At 41.2% G+C, this 13,383-nt stretch overlaps 1 protein-coding gene across 2 annotated transcripts in view; it reads right to left on the reverse strand.

Moving 5' to 3' along the window:
• Positions 1–4,322: 4,322 nt before the first annotated feature.
• ca8 (carbonic anhydrase VIII) overlaps positions 4,323–13,383 on the reverse strand; it is a 13,520-nt gene continuing 4,459 nt past the window's right edge. For both annotated transcript variants that reach the window (XM_035633615.2, XM_035633616.2), the window contains exons 4-9: positions 12,779–12,874; positions 10,916–10,978; positions 10,766–10,814; positions 10,227–10,339; positions 6,925–7,119; positions 4,323–5,528 (exon numbers count right to left, since the gene is read on the reverse strand). In XM_035633615.2, coding sequence (XP_035489508.1) covers positions 6,985–7,119; positions 10,227–10,339; positions 10,766–10,814; positions 10,916–10,978; positions 12,779–12,874 — 456 coding nt within the window. In that variant the 3' untranslated portion in view covers positions 4,323–5,528; positions 6,925–6,984. The remainder of the gene's footprint in view (positions 5,529–6,924; positions 7,120–10,226; positions 10,340–10,765; positions 10,815–10,915; positions 10,979–12,778; positions 12,875–13,383) is intronic.

The following is a 13,383-nucleotide window of genomic DNA, read 5'->3' on the forward strand; positions in this document are numbered from 1 at the left end:
CAGTGAATAAATACCTAAATGAATCAAGATATACAATTTTGAATCAGTATTACAATCACCATTTTGTTAATCCTTTAATCAAACAAAATGATAGGAGGTACATGTAATCAGTCTCTGCTCAGCAGCCTTCCTAATGGAAAATGTGAAGCAGGAAGAAGGCAGGTGAGTCACAGAAATGTTCTGCGCTCTTTTGTCTGAGCTACAAAATAGCAAAATGCCTTGATGAATGTCATTTAGCTAACTGCTGCATGTTGGGGAGAATTATCATTCTCTCTCATAACAAATGTGAACTGCAATTAGCCTTTGCACTAGGTCCAAGTAAATAAATCATAACAACATTGAGTGGGGTTTAATTATCCCCCCATGATATTGAATATAAATAAAAATAAGTAAAATAAATAAAATCTAAATTCAGATAAGCGAAAATGTCAGCTCATTTGATGAGCGGAAGTCCTGTCTTGGTCACAGGCTCAGTGTCCACAGGCAAAATGACAACAAAACCTTTTCAACACAGTCCTTCAGAGTGATATGCGCATACGCTCCGCAAGGTTCCACATGGATTGGTGACCCATACCAGGGCGTGTCCTCACCCACACACCCAGTGCTCCTTGTTCCGCGTGCAATAATAGATCTTTTGACTTGTTCAAGACTCTGCCATACAAACATGATGTGCAGAGACAAAACAAAATGAACAAACATCATATAATATGTCAGGGGGTAACTTTTTGACGCTCTGTTATACACCTGGTACTTGCCTTTCCGACAGAAACGGACTTGGCTTCATTTTGATGGATTCACTACCCCTCAGTCTGTTTCCCCTTCCTCCCTCATGTTTCATTACTGCAGTCTGTCTCTGCTATTCACAGTCCTACAGGGACACCTGCTGGAAAGAGGAGTGTCGTGTCATTGGCAGTCCGCTGTATCAGAGACCATGTGCATTGTCCAGTCCGTGAATGCAATAAGCATACTGAGACGTTTCCAGTTGCTGGTGTTTGTGCAGTGTGCTTTGCAGCTCTATTTCTGCTCGGCAAGCAACTTCTGGGGCAAATTGCCTGCTGTAAACTGAATCGTAGCTCTGCAATCCCACTCCTTTTACCAACTTTCCACTTTTCTTCACTTTTCTTTACACATAACTGTGCATATCTGCTGGTTACTTTAAATCAACAGATACATGTAGCTTTAGCTTTAGCTCCTCAGATGCAGCTCTTTATTAACAGGGAATGAACTGCAGGCCTCCAAGGTTGCCATAATAAAACTCGTGATCCAGATGTTTTTTAACCAGCTGTTGATTGATATCCAACGTCCCCATCGTGTGTAAAATCTTAGTAAAAGCTGTGACAAACCAATGGTGAGATTATTTCCCAAGGATTTTGACGTGGGAAGATTTTCAGAGAACATCATAGTACAGAAACAACCTTTCCCATGGCCTCAGACAGTGGACTTGTCCTGCTTGATCTTAGTGCTGCATTCGACACCACTGGTCATACGCTTGTATTATAAAGACTTGAACATGTCATGGGATCAAAGATATCGCTTTAGACGGGTTTAAGACATTCTGATCAGATAGATTGCAGTTTGTTATGTTCAAAATTAACTTTCACTGCACACAAAAGTTGGTCATGGAGTCTCACAGGGTTCTGCGCTGGGATTGGTACCTTTCATCCTTTACACTGTATGCTACTTTTGGGTAATATTGTCAGAAAGCAGAATATAAATATTGAATTATTACACAAATTAAACTCCTCTCTCTCTCTCTCTCTCTCTCTCTCTCTTTCACTCTCTATCTCCCTCTCTCTCTACAATGTAACAATATCATTCTACTGCATGTCATGAACTTCTCTCTCCCTGTGATTTATATTTGACTCCAGAACAGCAGGATCAGGATTTGCCACAGCAGCTTAACTATTACTATTTTGGTTATTGTTGTGAATATTATTTGCACGCACACAGAAGTGAGGTGGTTACTTCTTTGTCAAAAAGATGTGACAACACATTTCATCAACATTTCTTCGACATTTCAACCCTTTCTTTTCTCTCTCTCTCTTCCCTGTGTGACAAAGGGAGCCAGACACCTCTGAACAAGCTGTGGGTTCATATCAATCGTCTTCATACTGTCACCCATTCATTTGGTTATGCTTACATGCCTCCTGACTCCCACCTCTCTATGATAGTTTAGTCACAATTTTTCAGGGCCAGTATATATGCTGTGTTAAAGGTTCAGCGTGTAGGATTTAGGGAGATATTTTGGCGGGAATAGAATATGATATTCATAATGACGTTTAGGAATTATGGTATAATACTATGAAAAAAAGGATCATTGTGTTTTTGCCATGTCAGAAATGGAGAGTACCTTCACCAAAGAGCCCCGGCGGGTCATTTGATTCTGCTCTCTACTAGGGTGGTACCCATCAAAAAAATGCTTTACATCTGTCCCAGACGTAAATAAAACATTTCAAAATCAGTGAAGTGACCCTTGACATATTTGGTTGTGAAGCTTCCTCTACTCTTGACTAAATAACCTACTTGAAAAGCCGTTGGATTTTCGGAATTTATTTTATCAATGTGTGGTTTTCAATGACAACATATTAATAGTATTTGGAATGTTGTGCTGTTAATTCCAACTCCATTGTTTTGCTTCATATTTAAGGGACAGAGTCATGTTTTGAATGTTTCTGTTTTCAGTAATGTACATGTTTAAAAGTCAAATTGAAACAATTCGCACGAGGAGGGAACACCATGCAATTAGAGACTTCTAATGTTCAACTTTTTCAAGCTGAATTGAAACTTGTGTTACAGTGAAAAAAAAGCTTGAATGTCTGTGACAAGAGACCGACAATATTTCCATTCAAACTGTGATGCCGAGCTCTGAACAGCTGAGGGCAGCATAGTTATAGATTCATTATTTTATCCGTCACTGGCATCTTTACAAGATGGAGGCAATGAAAATATATTATGAGACGGAAGCTTGGGTGTAGGAGGTCAGTTTGATGAATACTGCATAGATGTATATATGACAGAATTTAAAGTTACTTATTAGCATGGTTGACTGCGAGCCCATGGTGACATGATGGTGTCTAACCAAAGCCTGATGAGGTGCATTATTTAGTTCACTACACATATTATATTAGCGCCGTGATTTTACTTTCTCAACAACTGTGCCAAAAAAAAAAAAAGTTGCTATGCCTGCAAAATATTTATAGTTCCAGGAGTTTTCTTGAACCTGTGACACACGATGGCGATGACAAAGTCAGTTTTTAATATAAGCATCATTGTATTTCATCCAAAATACGAGACAGAAAAAAGCTGATAATAGTAAACGCATAGAATGAAGATGCAGTTGATGGCTAAATTTGAATATTTCTTTGGAATGTGTGCAATTGTTTTTATGCAAAAATATTTTTCCGAATGAGAAAGGCACAGAAAGGCACGAATTAAAATAGAATCAATTCGGACATTTCCATGTTTAAACTGCCAAAATGTCATTTTATTAAACCAATCACATCAAATGTATGATGTGTCAATAATCCATTACAATTCTGACTTTTTAGAAATGTACTATTATCTCAAACCTGGGCTGCACGGTGGTGTAGTGGTTAGCACTTTCGCCTCACAGCAAGAAGGTTCTGGGTTTGAATCCCAGTTCAAACCAACCAGGGCCTTTCTGTGTGGAGTATGAATGTTCTCCCCGTGTATGCGTGGGTTCTCTCCGGGTTCTCCGGCTTCCTCCCACAGTCCAAAGACATGCAGTATGGAGTGAGGTTCATTGGAGACTCTAAATTGACCGTAGGTGTGAGCGTGAATGGTTGTCACACTGTATTCACACACATGCACAATAAACAGTGAAGTTGTGTGTGAAGTCCTGAGACCTGTGTCCGTATGGGTTGCTGTTCATGGACAGCAGCCGCGCAGAGGACATCTGACAGATGACTGTAACTTTGTTTCAGCAGATCAAACAGAGTGAGCATCAGCCTGCGTGGTCCTGACACCAAACAACCACACCTTGATAAAACCACCTTCAAATATTTGAACAAGAGCTGCATTTGTTTTACATAGCAAGGCATAAGTGAATAGAACATGTAATGTTTACTTTAAGGATTAGGCCATTGTGCTTTTTTTTTTTTTTTTTTTTGTCAAGTAATTCCATGAAAAGTTCAAACCATCAGTGTGTTAGACTGTCTCTTGATACTTTGACACTATGACCCCATGCACATCTGAAGTAGGAACTCAAATTGTCAGGGACTATTTCCTGCACATGTGGTTCTTTAGTAGCCAGATCGCTCTTCCCTTTGGTTCAATGTAGACACAAAAACTTAAGTCTTTTAGTCAGTCAGTGTTGTAGTTTATTGGGACCTTACAGACAAAAGAAACACACACAAACACACACACACACACACACACACACACACACACACTATGAAGAGTTGAAGAGTGATGAGAATCGTGTTCCACTGGTCTTAAAGGAGGCTCTGAATGCGAACAGCAAAGCTGATAGTTGAATAAAATTAAAAAAATATTCATATCATTCATCTCACAATGAAGTGACGTTGAGTGTGACAAAAACTGAAGACAGGGGAGGAAGATGGTGATATAAATGCTTGTAACGTCTATGCTGTACAGTATGAGTGAACTGAGTTCAAGGTTAAAGGTCCAGTTGTACTAGAAATGTGGATGTGGATATTCAGCGTGATGTAAACTGAGTGTGTGCTGAATAAACAAGAAACTGAAAGTTTCCCAGAGAGATGATGACATTTCTGACTCCACATTAGGCTGGCATCAGTGTGTTTTTTTTTTACTTGTAATAATGGCGTTTTAGTAGTTAAACAATCAGCAAGATTTCCAGTTTGAAAAATTCAAGTTAGTTGACAGACTCAACCCAAAACCCAACCCGACCCAACTCGATACTCCTGAGCTCATGTTTCTATTCTCCCACAGGCTGACAAGAAGCCTTCTCCTGTTAGGCTTCCCTTTAGCGTCGACTTGCTCTTCAAATTTGTCTGATTCTAAATGAAACATTGAGTTAGTAAAGTTTTGCAAACACAACCAGCCACAGGGTCAGTGCCTCCGTCAAACTCTTTTACACTGTGCCTCTCTTGTGTTTGTGTGTGTGTGTGTGTGTGTGTGTGTGTGTGTGTGTGTGTGTGTGTGTGGGTTTGTGGAGATACATCTGTGGTTCATGTTTCCTCTTGTTTTGACAGTGGCGACGGACTAGTTATAAAACTTGCTATCACCTAATCAGTATCCACACACACACACACACACACACACACACACACAAAGGAACTATGTAGGCAACAAGATGTTATACTCACATATACATTTACGGTATGATTGAGAGGGAGAGAGAAGAACGACACACCTACACACACACACACACACACACACACACACACACACAAACTAAAGCATGTGGCGAAGGTGTCCTATCAATAGTTTCTTGGACAACCATCAGTCTGCAGTCGATCTACATGCACATCAACTTCTCCCCTCTTCTTCTATTTCCGCTCCTCACACCTCGTCTTCCTTCTCCCCTGCAAAAACAAACATTTGCACACTTGCAGTGAGTGGAACTGAAGACCGAGGAGAGAGAATACTTTGCTGTCATGTGGCATTTGTAGTTTCTACAGCTTCTTCCAACTTGTTCAACTGCAACAGAGCTACTCAAGATAAATGCATTCAAGCCAGTTATATTACCACTGATGACCTTATAAAATCACATGGCAGAAAGAAATGAATAGTCAGCGGCTAGAAAGTAAACCTGAACTCTCCCTTTCACATGGACCTATGCCTGCGTCTGCCCGATTTTATTTCAGTGTTTTCTTTGTAGATAAACAAAAATGGTTGCAAGACAGGATATTTACTTATTTTATGTTTCCTTTTTCCCGTATATATATTCAGGTCACAGCAGATTCATACAGGTAGCAGGTAACACTGGACATTTTAGTGGGTTGCAGCCAAAGACTGATTGGTTACTCGAGGTCTTTGTTTCTCTCTTGTTTTTGTAAATTCTAACAATCAATAAACAATAAACACTTACATTAAAATTACTGTCATTAGTTCACATGACTTTGACTGTCTCAGGTTGTCTTCTATTTAACATCATCGTCCCATCTGCGCTGAAAATGTTTCGTCCTATCTTCCTGCTGCAGTGCTGCTGATCTAAATCCTGCATCCCTCTCTCTCTCTCTCTCTCTCTATATATATATATATATCATATGTGTACATACAGGTGTATATAGATATAAATATAGGCTGGTCCCAGATAATAACTGAACTGGGTTAGTTCTTCCAGGGCTTGATCCATTATACTCTGGCTTCAGGGAACCCAAATACCTCAGGGCAAGCCTCTTTCCCATTAAAACTCTGTCTCCTGAGAGGAAATGCACTGAAATAACTGCAGATACAGAGCAGTGAGAGAACCAGAGTATATTCTGGTCAGGTTTCCCATTCGTCCGTGTACTTTATGGAGATGCATTGGTACAAGACTTCTTCTCCAATAGATGCAGTCCCCAGTTAAAAAGCTGATGGACCTACCCCCACACTACCTGCTCAGCACCGAGCAAACAAGTTAGCAACTAGCTACTGAACAGAGTGGAGCTTGTAGCAGCTCAGGAGCCAGACATGTCCCACAGAAGTTAGTGCAGACCAAACCAGAGCTAAAAAAGAGAGAGAATATTGGACCTGTTTTCCTCCGGTGGAGGCAACATGACCCCCCAAAAAATCCTGCGTCTCTGTGCTTACAACGAAATCAGCTACAGCTGCTTTAAAGATTCATAACCATTTTGTAATAAATGTATGGATGTATAAATGCAAAATATTGTGGATTCAGTACCATCCTTTTCCATTAAAGTGGGCTGCAGCTATCCCAGCCGCTGTATTATATGATGAAACAGGAATTGACTGGACTGACTGCGACGCTGTTGTTACCTCCGATACTTGTATCTTTAGGTCCCGTTGTTTTTCTGAGATGGAAGTGAGACGCGAGAGTCACTGGAACGCCGCACGAACCGTGCGGTCACTGAGTGGCTGGGTGGGGCGGAAGTTGTCCCCCAACATCCCATCATTCCCTTCCAGCAGCTCCGCCCCTTTAAGATGGGAGCGCAGCCTCCGAAACTCCTCAATCTGCAGAGACAAGAAGTGTAAGGATTTCATTTGAGAGGCGGAACTTGGCCACAGCTCAACAGCTCAGGGCTGCACACACGTTTGACCAGACTTTGAACAACGGCAAAAATGGACAGTGGCCACGGGAGCGCAACACACTGCAGTTGAGGAAAAACACGTGTGCGACAAATACACACACCACACCCGGATGTCTTGTAGTGTATCCAGGGGGGGAAAAAGTGACCCCACTGACACATGCCTGTTCAATTTGAGACTTCATTGAAGTTCATCCCTTTTCTGTGTCCCCTGGAAACACTCATTGTTGTCTAGGTTGTCCTAGGTTTCTGTAGTTGGCTGTGTTCTCATGCAGTACACGTGTTGTCAAATTGATGAAGACATTGTCTCTGTTTGCATGTGTTGAGTTCTCAGGGCATCTGTACGAATACTTGTAAACTGAAGGGGCTGATGACCAATATTCATAATCTTAGTTTGCATCACAAAGGGACCGTGTAATACAAAAACATCCAGCGCCTCCTTCCTTCCCACGACTTGGCATGGAGGTGTTGGTTTGGAAACAGTCTTGTTCTGACCTAAGAAGAAGACATGGTTGCTTTGATAAATAGATTTTTCCTTTTTTTCCTTTCTGTAGAAAGAGAATTCAAAACCCACATATGACCTTGAATATTTGTTCTTCTCTCAGGGTTTCCTCAAGCTGGTAAACCCTGAAGAAATAAAGCTCTCGGTGCTGAGTAAGAGGAACCTGGCCTAAAAAAAACAAGCGAACCGGGACAGAGAAAGACCAGACACTGACCCAGAAACCACGCGGGAATCAAACACGATCATCTGAAGACAGCTTTCACAGCTGTGGAAACTCAACAACAGTATTTGAAGAGTATTCAAACTGTATTTCCGGTAATTTCAGTTGTGAACAGACAAAAAAGTTAAAAAAAAAAAAAAAAAAGCAGATGGGTGAATAAATGGGATTTGGACAGAGTTGGTCATCTGCAAGACATACTGTAAAAAAAATTACTTAAAATCTTTTTTCTAATTTGGCCACTGCAGATACTACCCCCCTTACACACATGCACTGTGCAGCGGCTGGTTCCACTGCCAAATCAAACACGACAACAGTTCCCGTGCTGTGTGTCATGCTATTAACTTAGTGATGGAAGATTTAAAAGCCCGACCAAGGGCAAACCTTGCAGGCATAGCAACTGTTGTATGATACACACACGCACACACACACACACATTGAATATTTGCATCCACACACATTCAGTGAACACACACACTCCAGGTCCTTTAGAACACTTTTGCTGTGTCCAATCAGCAGTTGGACCATGGCTGAAAACTGCTCAACTCATTAAAAGGTAGAGGTCATACATACAGTGCATACTAATGTCTCTCCGTGGTGTCAATGCACTGTTGTCATTGTGTTTGGTAATGAATTATATTTCAAATTGTTTTTATTGGCCACTTTTACAAAATCGACATTTCCTTGTCCGAAGTTAACCTGAGGCAGCGCATGGTTTGTTACACGGGAATACCTGGGAAGGCTTCATTGGAAACTGTCTGTGAAGGACTGACACTTAAAACCAAAAAACCCAACATAAATAAACTTGGCAGTCGATTGTATGAACCACCTGTCCATCCCCAACGGTTGGTTTCTCGCTTGTCACACCACGCTTACCAGCGGCCCCTCGCTCACAGGATGCTGATTGGTCCGAACCGCTGTCGCTCGTCCACAAGCAAATAGCTTTGGGGCCTGGCAGATGGACTCTCGCTTGCATGAAATCCAGCTGCTTTGTAACATTACTCTGAAGGGGATTTATACAGAGATGTCCTTACATAGTTCCAGGTCGAACCGTGAAATAGGCTGGACCGTTTTGGACCATGCCGCACATGAAGCTGTTATTATAGATGTTTAGGATGCATAGTTTCAAATTGCTGGGGTAAATGTATATAGTACATTTCTAGTCTCAACCCCTCAAAGCAATTTACACTACACGTCACTCCTGAGCCCATGTTTACATGATCCTTTAAAGAGAATAAAGAGAGCTGTTGATTATACTGACCACACATTTTGACTTTTACTAATGAACTTCAAGCTCCCAGGTTGGGAGGCAGTGGGCGGGTGCTGTTTGGAGAGAACAGTTTTCTGTCCCCCAGTGAAACACTGATATAAATGTCAGAGCATTACCATCACCGTCCTTTACAGCGGCCCGCTTGAAGGGAGCCACGAGTCAGGCGAAGGTTGAGTTATGGTTTAAATCTGTCAGAGGATTGGGACACACTCATCGATTGACAGTGGGTGTAAACACTTCCTGCGCTGCCTTCCTAATGTGAACTTGGAGCTGGAGCCGGAGCTGGAGCTGTCCACGGTTCTGAAAGTGCTGAGCAAGTGAAACATTCCAGGCGAAGAGAACCGAGCCCCGGACAGGACGCCCCCATTAGCAAGAGAGGAGGTTGAATCCATGTGACTTTGTCTGGGACAGGCTCACGAGGGCAGAGGTGGATCTGCTCACAAACGCACAATGCATACTGTACTTCTGTTACCAGGCATTTTTAAAACTAAGAGGAGGAGGAAGGGGAATATATATTTGTCTTGTTTTTACTCACTTTCCTTTCTAATAGCAATAAACCACTGTAAAGCTTTTGTTATTGTGAAACAGCTGCAGGATGTGCAGATTTCCTTTTGGAAAAACTGCACAAAACACTCAAATATTATCATCTTATAAAGTTGATATTTTGAACATGTTAGTGTTGCTTTTTCACGGATAAAGATGCAGATGAGCCCGACTGTTTTTTTCTTATGCACTTACCAAAGAAAACAACAACTGGTTCTTCAGTGCCTTGCTGCTCCACTATGTTCACCAGCTTGTCACTATCCTTTTCTCATATTTGCTGCTGGACAGGTTTTGTCAGTTTTTTTCATTTTCTCTGTAAACTGCTGCCTGCAGTGTTTGTGGGCCAGAGAGCCAAAACGACGAGTTAATCGATACTAAACCGCTGATGTGAAGCAGAGCCCTGAGATCATTCTCTGTCCTCTCTGTGATCTGTCACTTTAAAATGTAGTCATTGAATCCTTTGCTAATATGAAAATATAAATTTTTACATTCATGTTTTACCTGCAACTGTGAGATGGTGAGAGGGTAGCGGTACAGGATCCAGGTGACATTTTCACTGCAGGGTGGGGTGGTCAGAGATCCTTCATACACCCAGTAGTCTCTCAACAACGGGTCTGCGGGAAGATGAAACACTTTAAAAAAACATTAAAACTGAAAAGTGAAAAAGAAAGTGTCGGTTAAGCCGCTTTTAGTGCTGACTGTGCTGCAATAACATGATAATATACAATTACTAACAGGTGGACAAAGCAATTGGACCTTGTCCTTTAATCCCATCCTACAGTTCACTAAATGGTTGAGAATATCGTTGAGAATATATGGCCCAGTGGTTAGTGCGTCTGACCCGGTTTTGCGGCCCAATCGGCCAGAGCAGTAAATTCACACCGGCGACAAAGAGTGGAAAAAGCTTTAACCAGAATCGCCTACTGCCCTTTTAATAAGTCAATTCATTACTTTGTTTAATCCTCTAGGAGGTAAAGTGGAGGGGTTCACGAGCTGCTTATATTCATAATGTGTTCGTAATCAAATTGTTTTCCACTCACCAGGTAACAGGGTGTTGGGGTTGAAACACGGGATTATTTTGCTCTTCCCCTGATGAAGCAACACAACATTCAGTTTTGTCATCTCACGTCAAGTTTGACACAGACTAGTTATCATCTAATGCGCCTGCTCTTTTCCATTTTTGCTCCCACCTTGTACTGTAGGTCCTGCAGGACTTCGGTGATGGCCTTCAGACCAAGATGCTCCTTACCAATCTGAGACAAACACATGTTGAGTGTCAACGCTCAGTTGGTGGAGGGAGGACAGTTCAATGTTTCTGATTCAGACAAGGAAGTCAGTAGATCTTAGTACATATCGTTTGTATCCTTGCAGGAAGTAAACAGGAAGTCGAAACTAAAACAGCTGTGGAAAAAAACAGGACGTGTGAGCTTGACATGTTAAGACTGAGGTTCTCAGGAGGTTAGAGGTCTCTGGGTTGAAAACAGAAGGGGATGTGTAACTGCTTCTCAAGGTCAGTTTAGATGAACCTGTTCACTCTTCCAGAACAACAGTCTTGGAATCCCAGGAAGGAAAAACACTCAAAGGCCACTGACGTGCTGAGAATGTCAATATTTCTTTTTAAAATGTGGGCCATGAAGGGGGAAAAGCATACACATACCTTCAAATGGATATGTTTTTATAATCCCTACACAGGAATACTGTATGTTGTCAAGAACATGTGGATTGTTCTGCTAATCCCACTCAGTTATAGGTTTATTATGACCACTTAGATAAAACAACTAATGTATTCTAAATACCACACCCCTGCAATTCACTCAATCTGCTTATTTTAAGGTGTTGATTCAACTTTATAATTATTTTAGACACATTCCAGAGTGCTGCTGAACTGCATTGCATTCTACTGAGAGGTATTCATGTGTGATCTGTTTGGACTATTGGAATATTAACACTGACTGTATATATCTTAAATGAATATCCTTAGCATTAGCTATATTTTTGGTATCAAAAATATTCTGAGTGAAGCCTGTGAGCAGTGGTAATCAGGACCTCACCTCTTTCCTGCCTTTGTTGGCACATTGCTGCTCATGTTACCTCAGACTGTAGGATCGGTTCAGTCGTGTACATATGTGTCCGCGAGACAAACTTACCCACTCAAAAAACAGATCCATAGCACCACTAGAGGTCTAGAACTCAACAAAGAACCTTTGTCAAACGTCTATGGCCGAGTATCTCTTAGTACATTGTCATAAACTGTCATGTTTTAGGTATGTCACTGTCATACCTAAAACACTTTTTTCAGGGGGCAATGTGTTTGGCAATTTTCACTCTAAAATGGAGATTGTCCTCCTGCAAACGACCAGATAGGTCCTTTTATCAAGCAGCATATTACGACTCTTGGGGTCGTAAAGACTGCAAACCTTTAGCTGTTGGATGAACATGGCCGCCAAAGGTCAGCAGTGGACCTGGTAAGTCCGTCAAGTTTGTGTAATTCAATGGACTTGTTTATATTCTGTGAAGTAATCGTGCTGGTTATCTGCCGTGTCACCCTAACCCTAATCCTCACACTTACCTTTACAAGTGAATTAATCATGCTTTTGTAAAGACAAACGCACCAGTAGAGGTGCTGTGTTAGGGAATGGTCGATCTGGTTGTTTTTAAGACACAGTTCGTCGTATGAGTTGGAGGACTTGTTGCCCAAAACGGCCTAAATGCACAGTTGACATGACATTATTTTCAATGCATTGTAACATGTTTGTTGGTTTTACACTACTAAAGGAAATAGGCTGCTGAGTAAAACGAAGCTGATTTGGTTGATATGAAGCTAAAGTAAAGGTGATCTTTCTGGTACAATTTTCTTTCATCTTGTCATTTTTGTACCGATTATATCAGTTTGATGAGTAAATCTTTTCCCCTTTGACGTTAGTGAAAATGTTAATCTTAGAAAATACCACCTTTTATCTTGCCACAATGCCAGCCAAACAAATCCCAATGAAGCCTCCATGAAGCCTTGTTATTTTTAGGGTTTTTTTAGTCTTGACTTAGTGGATATTTACCTGCACAAAAAGAGCTATGATGAGGACTCCATTCTTCTTCCCCAGGGCGTCCTCCAACGTGTTGAACAGAGTGCTGTTCCAGTGAATCAGATGGAGCTACATGGAGAGAGACAACAGCACACAACTTGTATTTGAGAGGCCATTGTTGTAAACAGTTGTAGGGAACAGTAGTGAGTACAAGTGCAAGTGTTTGAGAAACCACCAGCTGGTGGTGACAGATGGTTTTCTGTATGAGCTCTTATGTCAAGTTAATGTGAGTGCAAAACCTCCACCCTGACACCCGTAGATGTCAGACCAGCCCACAGACCTGTACTTGAAAATACAGAAACTGCCATGGTATTATCTTAACGTAATATAGAAACAGAATAAAATAATTATAAACAATCTCTGTGCCCTCAGTCTCCACACCAATAAAGAACTCAAACTGGACCTTTATTATGAGATTTGAACTGGGGTCTTTATTAAGACATATATTTTTGCCCAATGTGGCTTAAGCTAGTGATTGAAATATTACTGTTGAAATATTTAACCTAAATCTATGAAAAACTTTCACATTCACAAACAAATTCAGCCCAGACAAATGACCATTCATTCATTTATTCATT

This window comes from Scophthalmus maximus, chromosome 5, assembly GCF_022379125.1.
Source record: "Scophthalmus maximus strain ysfricsl-2021 chromosome 5, ASM2237912v1, whole genome shotgun sequence".
In the NCBI taxonomy this organism is placed as follows: Eukaryota; Metazoa; Chordata; class Actinopteri; order Pleuronectiformes; family Scophthalmidae; genus Scophthalmus; species Scophthalmus maximus.